General features: G+C 38.8%; 1 protein-coding gene and 2 non-coding genes across 3 annotated transcripts; all 3 read left to right on the forward strand.

Annotated features, from left to right (window-relative positions):
- Positions 1–3,031: 3,031 nt before the first annotated feature.
- Positions 3,032–3,138, forward strand: LOC141716219 (small nucleolar RNA R71). The gene has a single exon (XR_012572936.1). It is a non-coding gene; the product is annotated as a small nucleolar RNA R71 (small nucleolar RNA).
- Positions 3,139–12,083: 8,945 nt separating this feature from the next.
- Positions 12,084–12,190, forward strand: LOC141715345 (small nucleolar RNA R71). The gene has a single exon (XR_012572111.1). It is a non-coding gene; the product is annotated as a small nucleolar RNA R71 (small nucleolar RNA).
- An 8,236-nt stretch (positions 12,191–20,426) lies between these two features.
- Positions 20,427–22,679, forward strand: LOC141714911 (uncharacterized). The gene is made up of 2 exons (XM_074518407.1): positions 20,427–20,894; positions 22,137–22,679. Exons 1-2 carry the CDS (start codon positions 20,427–20,429, stop codon positions 22,677–22,679), a joined length of 1,011 nt encoding a protein of 336 aa, XP_074374508.1.
- Positions 22,680–23,450: the final 771 nt, after the last annotated feature.

The following is a 23,450-nucleotide window of genomic DNA, read 5'->3' on the forward strand; positions in this document are numbered from 1 at the left end:
CTCGTTTTAACATGCAGAACTCCAAGAAAGGTTTTTTACCTTTTAAGCATGGAGTTGCTCTATCTAAGAAGTAGTGTCCTTCGACACCTAAGGATATAGAGAGCATGAAAGTAGTTCCTTATGCTTCAGCTTGTGGAAGCTTAATGTATGCTATGTTATGTACGAGGCCTGACATCTGCTTTGCTGTAGGCATGGTTAGTAGATATCAGTCGAACCCAGGTCAGGAACATTGGAGTGCAGTAAAAACTATACTCAAGTACCTGAGAAGGACTAAGGAGTATATGTTAATTTACAAGGCCTCCGATCTATTTCCTTTGGGATATACTGATTCAGATTTCCAATCAGATAGGGATAAGAGGAAATCAACCTCGGGATATGTTTTACTTTGGGAGGTGGAGCCGTAATATGGAGGAGTGTAAAGCAGAAATACATTGCAGACTCCACCATGGAGGCCGAGTACGTGGCGGCCTCTGAGGCTGCCAAGGAGGCTGTATGGTTCAGAAACTTCCTTTTGGACTTAGATGTGGTACCTAATTTGCCTAGGAGCTTGACGGTGTATTGTGATAACACTGGTGTTGTGGCAAATTCAAAGGAACTGCAAGACCACAAAACAGCTACACATATTGAACGTAAGTATCATCTCATACGAAGAATCGTAAAGCGAGGGGATATAGTTGTGGCTCATATATCATCAGAAGACGACCGGGCAGATCCTTTCACAAAGAGCTTGCCAGCCAAGGTTTTTGACAAGCATGTGGAAGCGATAGAAGTCAGATGGATGGACACATAGATTTTTATGTAATAGTGGATTAAATAAACACTGATGTACACATAGAATATTTTGAGTATAAGTGGGAGATTGTTAGTGTATACTGATAATATTTATTTGAAGTATGTACATTTATTTCTGGCCAGTTTATTTGAGAATCATTTGAATGTTTACATGTTGTCTAATATTATATATTGTGAACAATCTAGTATCAAATGGGATACATAATATTAGATTGTTAAATACGGTTATATAATATAATAAGGTTCACAACACAGGTGGTGTTGGACAATCCACTGGTATGGCTGTAGTATTATTTAGATTAGTTTATATTGACTAATAAATAATGCTAGTATACTTTGTGTATACTGAACAGGATCAAATTTAGAATTGTTCCCTTAATACTGATTAAGAAGGAGAACTAAGATTCTATGTTATTATTAATGCTTAGGTTCTTAATCCGGAAATAGTAATTGACACGTGTATATTATTTACATGCTTTGATTTATATATGAAATAATTCTTTTGAATTATATCATTATATTTTGGGTGATGGAATTATATACATGGTGGATATTATTTATTGAAGGAATTCATGTCCTGATAATATTCGGGTTAATGATGTCCCCTTGAAAGCTCAAAAAGATTTAATTATGTGAAACCCTGCAGATGGAATTTATTCTGGCATAATTAAATAAAGGTTGAGTGGATGATCAAGGATAAAAGATATTAATTAAATAAATTATCAGTAATTTATTTAATTAATGGACATATGATATTTTAAACATGGGGAATTTAATAAGCAAATAATATTGGAACCGAATTAATTAAATTACGGTATTAGGAAATGTAGTGCAAATATTAATTCTTTAGTGGATTGAATTAATATTTAATTACATTGGGCTAGGCTCAAGATGTAATTAGAAGGCCCAACCTAATTATCCATGGTCCCTATTGTAGCCTATATATATTCTTATTCTCTTCTTGCTTGGCAATTGTGTGAAAACATATTGTAGCCACCAAGGAGCAAGAAGAGAGGATAACTTGAGAAGACGGAGGCCACACTTCGCTCAAGGGAATTTGGGAATACAATAGAACAGCGTGGAATCAACCATTAACAAGGTAATCCTCTTTTCGTAATCTTTATCGTAAAACGTAGTAACACCCTAAGTCCGTGGTTCCCAACAAGTGGTATCTGAGCTATGGTTATAACAGTCTATAACAATCTCAGATGGGCTCCAGAAGTGACCTAGGAAGAGGCAGATGGGCTTTCCCCATAATGGGCTCAAGGAAAAGGCAGGTGGGCCTTCCAGTATGGGCCTAGGGGGAGCAGATAGCCAGATGGACTTCCAGTATGGGTCAAGGGGGAGTCCGATCACATTGAAGGAGGCAGAATCGACAGGTGTCGGGCCCGATGTGTGAGGGGGAGATTGTTAGGAGTTGTCCAACATCGTTTGTGGGAAAGGTAGATTGCTAGAATATTAGCAGCCAGATAACTCCAATTAGTATGAGGCCTTTTGGGAGTTGCCCAAAACCAAAACCGTGAGGGCTCGGCCCAGAGCGGACAATATCATAATAATGTGGAGTTAGGCTTGCTCAGCAAGCCCAACAGCTTTGGCATATAAGAGCCTGGTTTTTACACATAAGTCGCAACTCCTCCGATTCAGAGTTTTCATTTGAAGATAGACCTGCACCTCCATAAGTTTGTTGTTGAAGTGGGTGTTGTTGTCTTCGTCCAAATTGTTGCTGAAAACCAGGAGGATTGAATAGCTTGTTTCCAAACTGCTGGAACGGCTGTTGCATCGCATTCTGATTGTTGCGCCGGCTGAAGTTAGGATGATTCCAGTTATCAGGATGATAAGTGTGTGGCATTGGTTGCTGCGATCTCTGAAAGTTGCTCACAAACTGAGCTGATTAACTAGATATAGTGCATTTCTCCGTCGTATGTGAACCTGCACAAAGCTCACAAACACTTGTCCTCTGATGAACTCCATAGTTAGCCAGATAATCGATCTGCATAGATAGCGCCTTTAGTTGAGCCGTGATAGCCGTAGCTATATCTACTTCCAGAATCCTGCTACCTTGCCCTGTGGCAATCTCTGGGTTGGATACTGATATTCATTAGTAGCCATAAATTCAATTAGACCATAAGCTTCCTCATAGCTCTTTGCCCATAATGCTCCACCTGATGCTGCATCAAGCATGAGTCTAGAATGTGCTCTCAAACCATTATAAAAATAATTGATGATCATCCAATCAGGCATGCCATGATGAGGACACTTCCTAAGCATCTACTTGTAGTGCTCCCAAGCTTCACATAGAGTTTCTCCTGATTTATGCACAAATTGAGTAAGAGCATTCCTGAGTGCAGCTGTCTTCGCCATATGGAAGAATTTAGTAAGAAACTTCTGAGAAAAATCCTCCCAAGTGGTGATACAACCTTCTGGTAGAGAGTATAACCAACTCTTAGCCTTGTCCCTCAGAGAGAATAGGAATACTCTCAGTTTCACCACATCCTCAGACACACCATTGAACCTGAAGGTGTCACGGATCTCTATAAAATCCCTGATGTGCGTATTGGGATCTCCCGTTCGAGCACCCCCAAACTGAACTGAGTTCTGCACCATCTGAATTATGCCAGGCTTGATCTCGAAGGTATTAGCTGCAATCGCTGGCCTGATAATGCTAGATTGAATGTCATTGATCTTGGGTTGAGAAAAATCATCAATGCTTTCGTTGGTGCTACTTGATCTCCCATTGTAATGAGAACCTGAAACACAACAAGTAAATCGTGAAAGTAAAAGAATCCGAGTCAGTGAACTTTAACGACCACTGATGTCAAGAACATAAACTAAAAATTAACACCAAGTCCCCGACAGCGGTGCAAAAAACTTATTAGGACGAAAACACGCGCTAAAATTCACGCAAGTATACGCGTTCGCAAGTACTATAAGATATAAATCTGATTCGTTCCCACAGAGACTGGTTTAGGTTAAGTTCACTTTATGCACCTATGCAACAATGTAAGCTTATCGCTCAATTCTAAGACAAATAACAAATTGGGTTTTGATTAAACTAAGAGATTATAGTAAATAGCATTTACTAAGATAATTGAGGTTGAATTACTTATATGAGATAAACATGGGGTTCAAATTTCATTAAATACTTCAATTAAAGTCATTTTTCTTAACCTTAGCATGCAATGGTGATGATAACTAATCAGATAACACGAAAATAGTAAACGCCAACTTTTATTGTACGAATACCCTACCACCAGACATCCACAAAAGATATAGAAGCTGAATAGACACCAATTATGTTGAGACCCTCTATGTCTATAGAATTTGACAACATAAAGGTTTAATGAACAAGTTATCTATCGTGATTATATAGGGCAAGTAAGATGGTTAAAACTACCTACGAATCATGCATAATAATTATACATGAACCTATGCTAGCATGGCAAATTCTAAACCTCTATATTCACTGTCGCTTTAACAGAGATTAACACGCTATATTATATGTTAGCTACGCACATAATACGAATAAGCACAACCAATACTAGGATATTAATCAATCACCACACACCAAGATATTGAAACAAATTAACTATAGGCATTCATAAGTATACCCGCTAGAACCCCACGATTACGATTAGTTCATAACCGAACTCATCGTCACCATGGATTCCAATGAAAGCATGATAATAAACAATATAAGAGCATTAGGTTTCAAAGACTAATCGAAAATAAGCATCCAAGTATCAACTATATTAAAGAAAATAAAAGTCTTCTTTTCCGTAACCTTCTCGTACTTTCTAGGACTTCTTATTGCTCTTCCATTGCTTCTTAGCATTAAAAACATCTTTTTATTGATATATATAGGCTCCAGGATGACCAGGACTCTTAACATCTTCAATTTCTACTAAAATTAGGATTATGGAGCAAAATCGGGGCGGGGTGGCCACGCTGATTGCGGGGCGGCCGCGCTGTTTTGGCAGAAAGTCAGAGCGGGCGTGCTGGTTTTAGGGGCGGCCGCGCCTGTCTTCTGGACCTTTCCGCAGTTTCTTCTTTTGGCCGTATCTTGAGTTCTACTCGTCAGAATTAGGCGATTCAACTACCCATGCGAAGGTAAAGAGATTCTCTAAAATTTGGGAATGGCCTTGACTTCAGATTCTTGACTCGTTTCAGCATATTTCCTTGAGAAGCTTATTTCTTCCTCAAACTAATGCCTGTAATGCAAAAACACAAAAATACATCAAACATATCAGATACTTGAGTCCAAAACACCAATTTAAGCCTGAAATGAAGCGTTCCAAGTAGATATAAAATCCACTTATCAATCTTCACTTCCAGTTCCATCAAGTATGCATTAATTCTTTTGGGGCCTAAATTATTGTTGATTAGTATGTTCTTATTTTCTTTTTGTGTTGTACATCTTGTGTTATTTTATAAATGTTTATGATCTTGTTCACATGAAGAAGAGATGTTGTTTGTGTATTAATATATGGGTAATGAAAGCCTTTGTGCATATATAGTGATGGGTTTATTTGTTTTATAAATTATGATAGTTAATCATAATAGTGATATATGAAGAAAGTGAAATATATGTAGGTAAAGACTATAGTTCTAAGAAGTTGGCTAGGGCCTTAACTCGTAGATGATGACCTACTTTATTTCCAAATCTTTACTTCCCATGCATTGATATTATTATTTATCTTTACTTCATTTGATATTAATATAGAATGTGTCTATTTGTTTCTGCATATATTGCATATATTAGCCATGCCATGTTAGTATATTTTTTTCTCGAACTTGGTCCTCTTATTATGATCACTTCTTTATTTGAATATGAAATGCACAAAAAGAAAGTATTATACTTAATATTACTTCAATCGGCTATTTTGTTGTTTTTGAAATAGAATCATTTATCGAATGTATATGCACTATTCTTACCAAATTATGTTGTAATATAGTTGAAAATTAACCCAAGTCTAATCTCATAAATGTACACCAAATTACGACCCCAATACGTAAATCAAGCTGTGTAATTCTTCCCTCATTAATCTATAGTTTCTATAGTTTCTATAATTTTATGATCTTACTTTTCACTATTTCTGTCAACTCCCAGATTCATAGACATGGGATTCTTTGATGTCTCCAAGAAATTTCATCTATGGCGGAATTTATTTCAAAACCTGGTCAAATTTTGGGAAAACTTGTCCCTATTCTTTTCATCTCAGTTTCGGCTGGTAGATACCATTAGATTATCTGAAATTCCTATTATGTTCTCCTATATAATCTGCAACTGTAGTACTTAGAATTTAGAAATACAAGGCACCTGATAAGATAGTGGTACAAAATATACTCACTTATAGCCATTAACAGATGTTGTGTAAGATTTAAAAAATTAATGGGCTAGATCATTATACTTCTATAAAAGTGTCAAATTTTAACTTTAAATAAGTGGTTGCATAATCATTGACAGTAGCAATTTTGTATATTATCTTTTTGGTAAGAAATATATTACTCAATGAAAATAATAGTTGGACAACTAATTTTTTCTAAATAATAGGTTAACATACAAGTAGTATAATTCATATTTCTTTATGTACAAACCAAACAACACTATTAATATACGATTCAATTTTAAATTGAATCCGGTTTGTAGGTATGGACAAAGCTTGTGAAACTCAAACTCAAGCTAATGAGAGCTAAAATCAAGTTAGCGAAACTCAAAAAAAGTATTGTGGGGGTGTGAGTTATTGCTAGTGGTAGGCTAGTAGTAACCTTAAGCCGCATGCAAGGATAAAATTGGGGGAAATTCTTAAGAAAACCCACAACTTTAAAGTTGACGCTAGACAGATGAGAAACCGATATGATTATCTAAGATTCATTTAAGATCTCGATATGTTGTTTGGCGTCGAATCAAATCCAAAACTAGGAATCATTATGATCTGACAACTAATACAATCAATTTCATAGAAGAATAATGAAATCAACTAAAAAATGTTATTATTTAATTATTTTCAATCAATTTAAAAACCAAATCATAAATTGAATTTACTTTAATCTTTTGTCTAGAGGTAAATAAGATCGTGGACACTTTGAAAACCTTACCTTTGACTTATCATGAACTTTGTACCAATTTTTATGATGGAACTGCTGCCACATGAGTTAGTGGATGGGGACTTAGCTCTAAGAAGAACTTGATTATTGATCTAAATTATGACATATAGATTCTTCTTACCGAAGAAATTCAGTCAAATACTTCGAATCCAGTTGTCGAAGAAAATCGAAAGAAAAAAACTAAAACATCACCAAAACTTAAAAGAACTGCAAAATTTGAAGATGAGATGACCAATGCACTAAAATTGATGGTTTAGATCAATAGTGGGCCATCACTTAAAGAATATAAAGATAATTGAATAGTCTTGGATGTTGAACAACATATTTCTTGCATTGAAAGGCTCTTAGGGATGTTTTGTGAGATGTTAGGGCGAAAAGACGCGCTAAAATTACACGCAAGTATACGCGTTCGCAAGTAGCATAAGATATAAATCAGATTCGTACCCACGGAGACTCTTTTTAGTTAACTTAAGATTATGCACCTATGCGACAATGGTATGACTATCGCTCAATGCTAAGACAATAACAAGTTGAGATGTTTATAACTAATATTAAACTAACATGCAATTAATTAAGAATAAAATTGATTGAATTAATTATATGAGATGAACATGGGATTCTAACTTCATTAAATACTTTATTCAAAATCATTGTTCTCAACCTTAGCATGCAATGGTTATGACAACTAATCAGATAACACAGAACTAGTAAACGCCAACTTTCGTTGCACAAATACCTACTATTAGACATCCACAAAAGAGATAGAAGCTAAGTAGACACCAATTATGCTTAGACCCTATATGTCTATATAATTTGAAAATATAACGGTTTAATGCGTAAGTTATCTATGGTGATTACATAGGGCAAGTATTGGTTGTGCTTATTCGTCTTATGTGCGTAGCTAACATATAAAATAGCGTGTTAATCTCTATTGAAGCGAAAGTGAATACAGACATTTAGAACTTGCCATGCTAGCATAGGTTCATGTATAATTGTTATGCATGATTCGTAGTCCATAAGTAAATCCGTTAGAACCCTACGATAACGATTAGTTCATAACCGAACTCATCGTCACTATGGGTTCCAATGAAAGCATGGTATAAAAACTAGATCTTTATCAACTCAATAATAATCAAACTTACGTTAACAAGAGTGTAAGGTTCAAACAAATAAGAAAATAAGCATCCAACATTACAACTTAAGCAAAGAATCACAAGTAAAAACAAGATCTTCTTCTCCTTCGTTGTATTGTGCTATTAGGTCTTCTTACTACTCTCTCCTTCTTCTCGTTATTATCAAAAACGTGTTCAAAAGGATTTATATATAAGCCCAATACGATATGGAGTCTGAAAAATCATTATTATATTACAATCAGAATTTTGCAATCCCGACCCAACGCGGCGGCCCCGCATACCAGCGCGGGCGCGCTCGCTTTTTGACAAATGGGCACGACCGCTCTCAAGACTAGCGCGGCCGCCCTGACCTTCTGGAAATTCTGATTTTTTTTGTTTATTTGACTTCAATTGCTGGTTTCTTTCGTGCTAACTCCCAAGGCTCCATCCTAACACCCTTTTAGCATAAAAATAATGTAAAATCTATTCCTTCTTCCAAATATACCCTGAAATGCAAAACACTACAAAAATACATCAAAAACACAAATAACTTGAGTACAAATCACCAATTTGATCCTTTATGAAGCATTATAAGTGGATATAAATTTCACTTATCACACCCCTAAACTTGAATCGATGCTTTTCCTCATGCAAAAAAAGACTCAAAGAACAAAACAAAAATGCATGAATGCAACTATCCCCATAGAATAACTTAACCAACCAATTAGCAACATCCCAAAGAATGCAATTATTCGTACAAAGTTCAATCAAATCCCACAAATCGACTCACAAGCCAAAAACATGCATGTGTGCAATTGCTTAACAAATATACTCTCGAAACTAGATCAATAATCATAACTCACCTCTCGTTAAGACAATCACAAGGTTATAAACAGAATAAATGAATAAAAACAAAATGACTGACAACACTTCAATTTTATCAGAGTTATACTAGGATTCATGCTTTTATTGATAACACATAAAAAACACAAACATGCTTATTTGATCGTGCAATGAGCAAGGTCCACAAAAGACTTATGCAATATTACCGATGTAGCGAGTGTTAGGTTAGCGGATCCCAAACTATAAAAGCCTTAGGTCACTAGGCTCAAAGTCCCCTAGAACTTAATAACTCGAGTATTAAAGAGCTCACTTGTGATCAATTATGCATAACACAGATTTTTTCTTTTCTTTTTCTTTTTTTTTCTTTTTTCCTTTTTTTTCTTTTCTCATGTTCTGAACGAGTGTGTTTCTCTCCATCTCGCTCAACCCTAGACTACTCATATAAATATGAGCCGGCTACTAGCCATTTGACGCCTAGCCACAACTAGCATTGATATCCAATGTTTTTCTCTAATTCTAAAAATCCATGTTATTTTGTCACTAAGAGAATAGAATAAACTCTAGACATAAACAAATGATTAAAACTCGACAAACAAACAAGTCATGATCATGATCAAGCACTCAAACAACCTATAAGACTTAGTGAAAATTTTCTTATATCTAGCATGCAAATCATTTCGTTAGGACTTAACATTCCTCTATATGACATCACTAAACTCGAATCAACATCACAAATTAATCGGAAAAGCAACCTAAGGGATCATGATATAATGTCAATGCAACTATATGCAACATACTAACATGATAAAAAATACACAAAAACAAAAACAAATAACTACATGACAAATATGCAAACTATATGAACTAAACAATCATGAATATGCATCTATATGGACTCACCCAAACTAATCCTTACATTATCACCCCCAAACTTAAAATTTTCAATGTCCTCATTGAAGGTAATAATAAGGATTCAAGGCATACCTAGTTAGCGGGAGGATCACCCTCTTCGGGTGGAGGATCAGGTGGCCACTCAACCTCGACACCATTGTCTCGGAAAACAGTACCGAGAGCACGTGTCAAATCTTCAGCAAAACATCAGTGAATGTCATGCATGGTCTCAATACGCCGAATCAACCTTCTATAATGTGCATCGCCAAGACCAGACCTATCAACTCTCTGTGGTGCACGAGAGGGACTCTTTGTAAACACGGGAGGAACCGGAGGGTCACCCTTTAGATTATCAAAAATATATTCCAACCCCTTATCAGGGGGTGCACCTAAAAATGCATAACTTAAATGATCTGGCAATGGGTTGAGCTCAAGTGTGGGAGCTTCTTCAATAGATGGTTCAAAACGCTCCTTAAAATCTTTCAGCTCTGTTAATCCAAGAGACTGGAATGGCAGATCCATCCCCCTTTTCCATGGAGATGCATTCAAATACTGCAGTTGCTCTGCCCCTTCTTCATCTTCAATAACTAATTCCCCTATTAAGAATCTCTCCAAGGTATCTCACTTTGGCAATTTTTCAAGCTCTGAATTCATGTCAGAGTCGACCCTCTCTACTTTAAAGCACTCCTATTTATCTCTGGGTAACTTTATTGCCCTGAACACATTAAAAGTGACCTTCTGATCTTGAACCTTCATCGTAAGCTCTCCTTTTTGCACATCGATCATAGTTCGGCCCTAGCCATGAATGGTCTTCCCAAGATTATGGGAATCTTCTCATCTTCCTCAAAATCTAGAATTACAAAATCAGCAGGGAAGATGAGTTTGTCCACCTTGACCAAGACATCCTCCACTATACCTCGTGGATAAGTGATGGAACGATCAGCTAGTTGCAATGACCTGTATGTCGATTTCCAATCAGGTAGACCAAGCTTCTTGAAGATAGACAAGCGCATCAGATTGATGCTAGCTCCCAAATTACACAAGCATTTGTCGAAAGATAAGTTCCCAATAGTACAAGGAATAGTGAAACTTCTAGTATCTTTAAGCTTCGGAGGCAACTTCTGTTGCAGCACCACACTGCACTCCTCCGTTAGAGCAACGGTTTCCAAGTCCTCAAGCTTCACCTTTGCATAGCTCAACATTTATTCTACAGCTTCATCAAACAGTATGCTGATGTGCAACTTCTTGAAAACCTCCAGAAACTTGGAAAATTTCTTATCTAACTTCTGATTATGAAGTCTTTTAGGATATGGCAGAGGTGGATAGACTTGTTTATACCCTGTATTACCCTCCTGAGGATTTTTTGCAACAGATTTCTTCTTCGGTTCCACCTCGGCATCCTTCTGCATAACTTTTTCAGCTACAATCTCATTTTCTGGAATTGGCAAGGGTGCAGACGTACCTGCATTCTGGACAGAATTTTCAGACTCTTTGTCATGCTGAATTTGGGGACTCACGACCTTTCCAGACCTCAAAGTGATTGCCTTTACCTGTTCCTTGACTTCCCTCTAACCTGGATTGGCTTCAGTATCACTAGGAAGCGTTCCTAGTGGTCGATTTAATAAGGCGTTAGCAATTTGCCCTATTTGGTTCTCCAGAGTCTTGATAGAAATAGCCTGGCTTTTGCATATAAGAGCCTGGTTTTTGCACATAAGCCTCAACTCCTTCAATTCGGATTTTTCATTTGAAGATTGACCTCCACCTCCATGAGTTTCCTGTTGCATTTCCATTGGCTAAAATTGTTGCCTTGGTGCAAATTGTTGTTAAAAACAAGTAGGATTAAATTGCTTGTTTCCAAACTACTGGAACGAATATTGTATCGTATTCTGATTGTTCCTCCAGCTGAAGTTAGGATGATTCCAGTTGTCAGGATGATAAGTGTCTGGAACTGGTTGCTGTAATCTTTGAAAGTTGCTCACAAACCGAGATGATTCACTAGATATAGCGCATTGCTCCGTCGTATGCGAACCTGAACACTGCTCACAAACATTGGTTATCTGATTAACACCATAGTTAGCCAGAGAATTGATCTTCATAGACAACGTCGTTAGTTGAGCAGTGATAGCCGTAGTTGTATCCACTTCAAGAAATCCTGTTACCTTGCCCTGTGGAAATCTCTGGGTTGGATACTGATATTCATTAGCAGCCATCAGTTTAATTAGATCATAAGTGTCCTCATAGCTCTTTTCCCATAATGCTCCACCTGATGCTGCATCGAGCATAGGTCTTGACTGTGCTCCCAAACTGTTATAAAAACAATTGATAATCATCCAATCAGGAATGCCATGATAAGGACATTTCCTAAGCATCTCCTTGTAGCACTCTGAAGCCTCACATAAAGATTCTCCTGATTGCTGCGCAAACTGAGTAAGAGCATTCCTGATTGCAGCTGTTTTGCCATGGGGAAGAATTTAGTGAGAAACTTTTGAGAAAGATCTTCCCAAGTAGCAATCGAACCAGCTAGTAGAGAGTGTAACCAGCTCTTAGCCTTGTCCCTCAAAGAGAATGGGTACAGTCTTAGTTTCACCGCATCCTCAGACAGACCATTGAACCTGAAGGTGTCCCGGATCTCTATGAAATACATGATATGCATATTTGGATCTTCCGGTTGAGAACCCCAAAACTGGACTAAATTCTATACCTATTGAATCTTTCTAGACTTGATTTCAAAGGTATTATCAGCTATGGCTGGTATGAAAATGCTAGACTGAATTTCATTAATATTTGGTTGAGAATAATCCATCAAAGCTTTCATATTCGTTGCTAGTTCTCCCCTTGCAATAAAAACTAGAGTACCCGAAACACATGACTAAAGTATACCTTGTAAGAAAATATTCCGAGTCAGTGAACTTTAACAACCACTTTTGACAAGCACATAAACTAAATTTAACACCGAGTCCTCGGTAGCGGCGCCAAAAACTTGTTAGGGAGAAAACACGTGCTAAATTACACGCAAGTATACGTATTCGCAAGTAGTATAAGATATAAATCAGATTCGTACCCACAGACACTCTTTTTAGTTAAATTAAGATTATGCACCTATCCAACAATGGTATGGCTATCGCTCAATGCTAAGATAATAACAAGTTGAGATTTTAATAATTAAGATTAAACTAACATGCAATTAATTAGGAATAAAATTGATTGAAATAACTATATAAGACGAATAAGGGATTCTAATTCATTAAATAATTTATTCAAAGTCATTCTTCTCAACCTTAGCATGCAATGGTGATGACAACTAATCAGATAACACAGAACTAGTAAACGCCAACTTTGGTTGCACGAATACCCCACTACTAGACATCCACATAAGAGATAGAAGTTAAGTAGACACTAATTATGCTTAGACCCTATATGTCTATAGAATTTGAAAATATAACGGTTTAATGCGCAAGTTATCTATTTTGATTACATAGGGCAAGTAAGATGGTTAAAATTACCTACGAATCATGCATAACAATTATACATGAACCTATACTAGCATGACAAGTTCTAAACCTCTATATTAACTTTCGCTTTAATAGAGATTAACACGCTATCTTATATGTTAGTTACACACATAAGACGAATAAGCACAGCCAATACTAGGATATCAATCAATCACCACACACCAAGATATTGAAACAAATTAACTATAGAAGTCCATAAGTAAATTCGTTAGAACCCCATGATAACGATTAGTTCATACCCGAACTCATCGTCACCATGGGTTCCAATGAAAGAATGGTATAAAAACTAGATATTTATAAACTGAATAATCATCAAAAGTACGTTAACAAGAGTGTGAGGTTCATACGAATAAGAAAACAAGCATCCAACATTACAACTTAAGCAAAGGATCACAAGTAAAAACAAGATCTTCATCTTCTTCGTTGTATTGTGTTGTTAGGTCTTCTTACTGCCCTCTCCTTCTTCTCGTTGTTATCAAAAATGTCTTTAAAAGGCTTTATATATAAGCCCAACACGATCTGGAGTCTGAAAAATCTTTATTATATTGCAATCAGGATTCTGCAATCCCAACCCAGCGCGGCGGCCCCGCATACTAGCGCGGGCGCGCTCGCTTTCTAACAAAAGGGTACAGCCGCTCCCTAAACTAGCGCGGCCGCCCTGACATGCTGGAAATTATGATTTTTCTTATTTCCTTTACTTCAATTGCTGGTTTCATTCGTACTAACTCCCGAGGCTCCATCCTAACACCCTTTTAGCATAAAAATAATGTAAAATCTATTCCTTCTTCCAAATATACCCTGAAATGCAAAACACTACAAAAACACATCAAAAACACAAATAACTTGAGTACAAATCACCAATTTGAGCCTTTACAAAGCGTTCTAAGTGGATATAAATTATACTTATCATGAGAGTGCAAAGTATGGAGAATAGTGGATGTTTTTTTATGCAAATAAGAATAAGCATTGGTTTAAAATGGTGTCAAATAAATTAGGATTTGATATTTATTTTTTCATATAGTTTTATTCATTTCCTACTTAATTCTGTGCTTCGTATTTGATATGTCTTAGGACTTGGTATTTCTTTAACTTTGTTGAACTTATAAATTGCTTTAATTTTAAACATCGTACTTTTCAAGTGTAATGCATATTAAATGGTTTTAATAAATGCATTTTTAGTTGCTATGATTTTTCATTAATATCTTTTATGTATTTATATTTGGAAATTACTTTTACAGGGTGATCATGAAAATTTAGGATCAATTATTATGCTTGATGATTATGTATTGTAATCTGAGAAAACTTTATCCAAGTACTGTGCCAAGAATAAGAGTCAATAATTTAGCATTTCCAGATTTTACTTATATATTAGAGTTATTGGACGGTTCTAACACTCTCAAGAAACAACGTGTCTTTCTCATGTTTCATATATTCAACTTTGCAACCTCTTTAGACAACAAGGTTTGCTTGAATATAGTCAGTATTCAACAGTTGAAGAAAAATTGGCTATATTTTTATATGTTATAGATCATAATGATCGTTTTATAAAGGTGAAATGTAGATTTGAGAATTTTATACAAATACACAAATAAATTTTATGAGGTCTAAGAGAGAATGATGGAGTTTGCAAAAGAAATGATAGTTCCTAGGCTATTCAATCAAAAATGAAATGTTTGAAGGAGATAAAGAGAGCTGCTAAAAGTATTTCATGTTAGTAGTAACACTTTTTTATTTACATTGTCGAATTTCTTATTAATTAACATGTTGATATACTATTATTATTCTTTAACATGCTACAATGTTTTTTATTATTGTGCTACATGGAGCAATTGGTGCACTTGAAGGTACAAATGTTCACGTTGTTATTCCAGTTGGCCAACAAGCTCAATATAGAATACGAGGAAGGGACGAATGTTACCAAAATATTTTAGGTATATGTGATTTTAATATGATATTCACATTTTTCTGGCCTGGATGAGGGGGAGTAGCATATGATATAAGAATATTAAAATAGGTCGCCCTCGACCCTGAATCTGGATTTCCAGTTCCTCCACAAAGTATGTTCTCCAATTTTTTTTTAAATGGGAAAACTTTAATATGGATAAGTAAAGAATAGTTTTTGATAACTTTATATTACATATAAATTTTATCTTTGTGATGTAGTATATACAAACACTCGTGGTTATTTAACCCCACATATCGTAACACAGGATATTGGTTAGCGGATTTTAATCATCAACATGTTTTAACTGAGGAAAAATTTAATCATGCCCATGCAAAATTAAAAAATGTTATAGAGCGTGTTTCTGGTGTGCTGAAAGCAATATTTTCATTCTTAAAACAGATGGCTCCATATGCATTTTCTACGCAACGAGATATCGTGATTACTGATTGCATGTATTGTTGTTCACAATTTCATTAGAAACAAGAAATTAGAAGATAAATTGTTTGATTGGTACGATCAAACAAGTGATGGAGAAGAAAATGATGAAGATTTGGAAAGACTAATAAATGGAACACAGTAGAGATATCATGACACTCAATACGTGAATGATCTTCATGATCAAATTGCTTAAAATTGTTAAAGTTTTCTTAATAATTTCATAATTTTCTGTGGATTTTGTTTTGTAATAAAATTTATAAGTGACATTGACATTATTTTTTTTATTTTCATAAAATCTTGCTTAAATTAATTGTCAAACAAAAGTATACAACCAACATGGTATTATAGAAAATTATCATCATCAATATAATTTAGAAAAAAATTAACAAACATCATTCGTTCAGATTTTCATATTACCTCATCCTCTAGATTGTCCTGAATTTTTATCATTCAGAAGCTTTCATTCAAATTTACTAAATGACTCATGTTATGCCTGTTTTTGGGGTATGGGCCTTAACAGGTCCCTATGGGTATATTGAAGAATTGGTCTAGCATATGCGTGTTGGGCTAGCACATGCGTGCTGGGCTAGCACATGCGTGCTGGGCTAGCACATGCGTGCTGGGCTCATAACCTGATGGGTGAGATGGGCTTACAACATGCGAGATGGGCTCGTGTGCAAGAATCTATTGGAATATCGAGGGGAAAGTCCCCTAGTGATTGAAGAAGAGTAGGTGTGGGTCGAGGTGACCAGGCCGGCTCGCACTTAGATAATTTATTTGAATTAATGGAAAAGGACTCATAGATGTCCGAGTTATTCATACATTTCAGGACCGACACAAGACATTCCTAAAATCACGAGAAGAAATACGGAAATGCCGCGAGATTATAGGAAGCGTGTGGGGCCGATCGAGGTTTACATGACTAATTGGCTGAAGGCCTGATTTAAGTTTGGGCTTGGGGTGCGAGGTTAGAAAAACCCTAACCCTAGTCTAGACTGGTTCCCCAAGAACTACGTGAGGCTTGATCCCTATAAATAGGGTACATAGGTACTTGTATGCGACATGAGTCGACATTTGATAAAGAATAAAGAAAATCATATTCTTTCTTAAGGAGTCTACATACAAGCTCAACCATCACCATATACAACCTATCTCCGCCCATAGACACCACCCTTGATCTAAATTCCTTCCATCAACCTCCAAAATATTGTAATAAGAAATTCTCCCTATAATATTAGGTGCTAGAAGGAGGGGGTTTTTCATCTTAGGGAGAAAAAATGACTAAAACGGGCAAATCAGTGGTGACGCCCGGAAGCGGAGGTAAGAAGAAGGACCATAACGGGGTCGAGCACACGCTCCCGGAGAATCAGGCGCCACCGCCACCACCCGGACCTGTTGATGGGTCGGAGGTCATGACGTGTCTCGAGGGGCTAGCTGACCAGATGAATGAAATCAACACCCGGATGTCCAAGGTAGAAAGAAGTTTTTCCCGGAATGCTAAGCGTAAGGCGCGCCACCTCAAGATCTCTCAGCGTAACTGGAAGGGAAAGGGCCCTAAAAACGGCTGATACACGAGTTCAATAACGCGGCAACTGAGAAGAATTAGAAGAAAGAGGTGTCATTAGAGTGGGATGAGATACCCCAAGATCGGGTCAAGCGGGGAAGCCAGATCTCTGAGAGATCGGGACAAAAGCCAGCTTCATCCAAGGCAAGGTTAACTAGTGTGCTTAACTGTGTGGGAAAGAAGCTAAGTGAGCACGACCTCAGGCTCAAGTTAGAGAATTACAGAAAAGCGAGAGAAGAAAAGGATCTAGAAGATCAAAAAAATCCAAAAATCGTACGGAGACACTTTCACGAAGATGTCAGTGCACCCCACCCAGGAGGAAGGAACAACGAAGATGTAGGGTCAATCAGGAAGAGGAGTCGCATGTGCGACCCGGAGGAGGGGGACACCATAAGCGACCATAAGGCTCTCATCACTCGAGTAATGCAAATGGTGATAGGGAGAGAAGTTTTTAGGGTTGGAGACCTAAGGAGGATCCTAGACCAGATGGAGCAGGAGAAGAGGGGAACCTCGCCCTCAACGGCCCCTTCTCCACTCACGGTTGCTATTCGATCATCTCCCTTTACCTCAAGTGTTCAGGCATAACCCTGATCTCTTATTTAATGGTGAGGCCAACCCGAAGGAATACCTTATACTGTGTAACACTGAGATAGAGGTTTACCAGGTGCCGGAGCCAACCCGCTGTAGATTCTTCGCAGCATCACTCTGATGGAGTGCCCAGCAATGGTTTTCCAAGTTATGACCGGCTAGCATAAGGGCATGGAGGCAATTGGAGGATTTGTTCATCATGCAATTTCAGTCCACCCTCTACTACTCACCCCTTGTGACCACGCTGGCCAATATCAAGCAGAGGGATGGGGAGCCTCTTGCAGAATACTTTCGACGATTTAACATCAAAGTTCCTAAATTCAGAGTTGCCAGCGAGGAGACCAACAAGAACTTCTTGATTGCGGGGTTGAATGAAGGGTCAAAATTTTGGAAGAGCCTCCAAGCCAGCGAACCCAGAACCTTGGAAGAATTTTATGAACAGGTCGAGCCCTTTAAAAGGGTAGAAAAGTCAATGAGGGACCTGAAGATCAGTGAAAATTATCGAGACAGGAGGGATCGATCTTCGAGCCCTCAAGAAAGGTGAAGACATACCAGCGCAGTTTGAGCCAAAAAAAAGACTACTAGGGGTAGGGAGACGGCCAAGGATTCAGGGAAACCTTATACAAGTAAGTGGCAAACCCACACGCCCCTTGTGGCTGCCATTGATCATATATATGCTACCTATGCTGGAAAGGGGGTGTTCAGAAAGGCAACCCTCTCAAAGATTTCAACAAGAGGGATACTTCGATGTATTGTGCATACCATGAGGCCACGGGACAGGATACGGCTGATTGCAAATAGCTAAAGGATGAGATTGAGACACTGATACGTCAGGGGAAGCTTACGGAGTGGGTTGTCAAGGAGGTTCCAAAGCACATGACAGACTATCATATGGTCCCTACTCCACCCCCAAAAAAAAAGGAGAGAGTGCCTCGGGCCAATAACATATATATATTTCTAGGCGGGTGTCATATCGGTGGAGACAGCTGGAGGGAAATGGACAGGTATGCCTGGGAGGCGAATGACAAGCCCCTCACCAACGTCAACCATCTGAGCTAAAGAACCCTAGATCTCTTTAAAAGGGAGGCTGTTGATATCGTGTTTAGGAAAACCGATGCCAAGTGGGTTTATTACCCTCATACTGATGCCCTAGTGATAAAAATGAAGATTGGAACGGTAAACGTGCACCGAGCATTGGTGGATACGGGGAGTTCGGCTAATATATTGATATACGATGCCTACAAGAAACTAGAGTTGTTGGATAGAGAACTAACCTTGATAGGTGGGCACCTGTACGGGTTTACGAGAAACTCAATCGGAGTAAAAGGCACAATTCGGCTCCCGGTGACCTTGGGAGAAGAACCTTGTGTGGCCACCCAGATTATCACGCTTATAGTTATAGATTAGCCCCGTGCTTATAATGTTATAGTCGGAAAACCCCCTATAAGGGAAATAAGGATGATGACCTATAAGGGAAAATTCCCAACTCCCATGGGGGTAGGCTTCTTGAAGAGCTGTCAATATGAATCGAGAGTTTTTTATAACCAGACACTCAAGGATGCAGAGTTGGTAAACGCATCGAAAGAGACAATCAATTCGGATAAAGGTTATGTCCTCATGGAAGAGGCTAATGGGAGAAAAATAGTACATCCTAATGGACACGACACTTGCAACATGATCTCGATTGAGGAATTTCCAGAGGGTTATTTCGAGCGCCTGGGGATTCAAGTGGAGCTGTGCCCTGGGATCTTGCTAATGGAGGCCTCTCAGCCTATCATGGTGGTGCAGGATGGGATTATAGAGGAAGCAAGTGATGATGAAAAGAGCCCCGAGCAAGCTGCTGTGAGACTCAGGAAAGGAAAGGGAATCACCCCCGAGGTCACTATGACTGTTGAGGGTTTGGTTAGTTCGGGTCAAGCATATGAGCCTGAGTTCGAGGTGGAAAAAGACTTAATGATCACAACTAGTAAGGCTCGGGAAGACTTGGACCCGAGAATGCCCCCAATGGTTGAACGGGCTAGGGCCGCAGAAGACACGATCTCAATTTTGGCAGACCCGAATGATCCTTCCAAGGTGCTCAGAATAGGCTCTAACTTGAGCCCTGAGCTTAGAGATGACCTGGCTCAATTCTTGAGGAAATATTTAGATATCTTTGTATGGTCACACTTTGATAAATGGAGATTGACCCGAATGTCATGTGCCACCGGCTCAACTTAGATCCAAAAAAGAAGGGGGTCACGCAGAAGAGACAGTCGATTAGTGGAGAAAGGGCAGAGGAGGGAAGCTTTCTACCCAATTTGGATGGAAAACCATGTGCTTGTTAAAAAACCAAATGGAAAATGTAGAATATGTGTGGACTTCACTAACCTCAACAATGCCTGCCCGGAGGATAGCTTTCCTCTACCTCGGATCGACCAACTAGTTGACTCCAAGGATGGGCACGCATTACTTAGCTTTATGGATGATTATTTTAGATATAATCAAATCCCAATGTATGGGCCAGATCAGGAGCACACCTCCTTTATCACTGATCGGGGCCTCTATTGTTATATCGGGATGCCCTTCGGGCTCCTTAATGCTGGAGCAACCTACCAAAGGATGGTGAACAAGATGTTCAAACACCAATTGGGAAAATTATGGAGGCGTATGTGGATGATATGCTGGTGAAGTTGAAGGAGGCAAATGATCATGTTCCTCACATATCAGACATGTTCCATATCCTGAGGGACTATAGGATAAAGCTCAACCCACTGAAATGTGTTTTCGTGGTCGAGTCTAAGAAGTTTATGGGCTTTATTGTCAACCATAGGGGTATTGAGGCCAACCCCACCAAGATACTCGAGTTAAAGTCTCCACGACGGGTAAAAGATGTGCAGAGCTTGACAGGACGAGTGGCCGCTCTAAACCTCTTCATCTCAAGGTCCTCCAATAAATGCCAGGAATTATTTAAAGTGATTAGGAGAGCGGGGAAGAACTTTGAATGGACAAAGGAGTGTGAAAATGCATTTCAGAACATAAAGAAACACCTCGGAACCCCTCCTATGTTGTCCAACCCAAAGGCAGGGGAAGTTTTGGTCCTTTACTTGGCTGTCTTCGACTTTTATGTTAGTGTTGTGTTAGTTCAGTAGGAAGGAGATGTTCAACTCCCGGTATATTATATGAGTAAATGACTAGCCGATGCAGAGACTCGGTACGCAAGCCTTGAGAAGTTGACATATGCTCTAATCCTGGCCTCCCGGAAACTTAGACCCTATTTTCAGGCCCATAAAATAGAAGTAAGAACCTCTTATCCACTTAGACAGGTGATGCACAAGCCCGGGGATTCTGGTCGAATGTTGAAGTGGACATTAGATCTTGGCCAGTTTGAGGTAGATTAAAAGCATAGGACCGCGATCAAAGGCCAAGCCTTGGCTGACTTTATCCTGAAGTTTCCCCATACCAGGAGGTGGACTAGGGGGCCCTCATTGTCATACCAGGGGTAGAGGAGAGTGATCAAGGGAAGCATAATTGCGCCCCATGGTGGAGTCTATTTGTGGATGGAGCCTCTAACGGGGAAGGGGCAGGAGCCATAATTTAGTTGATCATCCCTGAGGGAAACAAGATAAGACATGTGACCCATTTGGCTTTTCATGCGACCAACAACGATGCTGAATACAAGGCCCTAATCAATGGCCTCAAGCTAGCCTTGGAAATGAAGGCTGAGAATTTGAACGTGTTTAGTGACTCTATGATCGTGGTCTACCAGATAAACGGGTGGGGGGGTACCAAGCTAAGGGGCGAAGAATGGAGCTTTACTTAAAATGTGCACAGAGAATAATTGGAATTTTCAGTGAGGTGATCCTGGAGCTCATCCCACACAGATAGAATGAAGGCGCGGACGAGCTATCCAAGTTGGGTTCGTACCGGGAGGCCACACTGTTAGGGGTTGTTCCCCTTGATATACTGAGGCAACCTAGTTTTCCTGAACATGAGATTAGCAGCATTGGTAGCAGCCTCAGCCCAACATGGATGACCCCTATCTTTGCTTATATAAAAGAAGGATCGCTTTCATACGGAAAGAATGAGGCGAGGCGGATAAGGTATAATGCAGCTTTCTATATAATATATGATAGGATTCTATGTAGAAAAGGGTTCAATGTGCCCCTCCTCAAGTGCATAGATGGTGATGAGTGCAACTATATCTTGAGGGAGGTGCATGAAGGCATTTGCGGCAATCACTCGGGGGGTAGCTCTCTAGCTCAGAAAATCCTTCGTCAGGGCTACTATTGGCCAACACTGAAGAAGGATTCTTTTGAATTTTCTCGAGCTTGTGACAAGTGTCAGTGGTATGCCAATTACTATAACAGCCCCGTGGCTCCCCTCACATCTCTTATAAGTCCCTCGCCCTTCTCCATGTGGTGAATAGATTTGATTGGAGAGGTTCCCGAAGTAAAGGGGGTGTTAAGTATGCATTGGTTGTGATGGATTACTTTATGAAGTGGGTAGAAGTTGAGCCCCTGGCCACCATTATAGCAAAGAAACTCAGCGAGTTTGTGCACAGATCCATTATGTGCCATTATGGCATTCCGTACAAGCTGGTCTCTGATAATGGAAAGCAATTTGACATCAAGGATATGAGAGTATTTTATGAGCAGTTGGGGATTCAGAAGAGTTTCAGTGCGGTTAGTCATCCTCAAAATAATGGGCTAACAGAGGCTGTTAATAAGATCATCAAACACACTTTGAAGGCAAAGCTGGAGGAGGAGAAGGGAACATGTCCTGATGAGCTTCCACATGTCCTATGGTCCTATAACACAACCCGAAGGATGACAACTGGGAAAACGCCTTTCTCTTTGGTGTATGGATGCGAGGCCATGGTGCCGCTAGAAGTGGGGGCAGGATATTTTTGAAGAGATAATTATGACTCGGAGGTGAATGAGGTTAACCATCGTCTCTACTTGGACATGATTGAGGAGACTTGAGAGAATTCTCAATTCAGGATAGCAGCGTATCAGCAGAGAATAGCTCGACATTACAACATCAAGGTTCGAGCCCAGACTTTTAAGGTGGGAGATTTCGTTCTGTGCCGGGTCATGCCAAACACCAAGGTGGTGAGCCATGGAGTCTTTGGGGAAAACTTGGAAGGCCTCTACAACATAAAATCAATACTCCGGGAGGGAACCTGCCATCTCAATGATATACAGGATAAGTTGATCCCACGATCCTAGAATGCGGAGCATTTTCGTAAGTATTATCAGTAATATTTTTCTTTTCAGATTTAGTATTATTCAAATATTCCTAAGTCTCAGGGGGTAGTGCTATATAGGTACCTCCCCGACGCCACAAGCATGTACTTGACTTACAATCCATTATTTATTAATGAATGCCTAGTTGATATTTATTTGTTACCTTAAATTTTGACATTTGTTAATAGACTAAGATACCAGCAGGGGAACCCATTCTTGGGAGATCCATGCGAGGACAAAACAAAATTTTCATTAACATGTTATAAATATAAATCCAGCTAGGTCTCGGCTCTCTTTGCGACAAGGTTTATAAACCAAGCTGGGCCTCGACCTACTTGGAAATGATGTTCACAAAATGGACTGCAGAATTGGAGCAAGGAGAGCTATGCGAGGACAAACTTACAAAAAGCTTGTGGCTAGCTGCGATGCAAGCCC

This window comes from Apium graveolens, chromosome 3, assembly GCF_009905375.1.
Source record: "Apium graveolens cultivar Ventura chromosome 3, ASM990537v1, whole genome shotgun sequence".
In the NCBI taxonomy this organism is placed as follows: Eukaryota; Viridiplantae; Streptophyta; class Magnoliopsida; order Apiales; family Apiaceae; genus Apium; species Apium graveolens.

Excerpts from the sequence above, each read along its gene's own strand:
- LOC141714911 (XM_074518407.1), top strand. The coding sequence starts at position 20,427 with ATGGAGGCGTATGTGGATGATATGCTGGTGAAGTTGAAGGAGGCAAAT. Across the intron at positions 20,895-22,136 it reads TGGCTGTCTTCGACTTTTAT|CCCCGTGGCTCCCCTCACAT; the intron begins GTTAGTGTTGTG and ends TTACTATAACAG.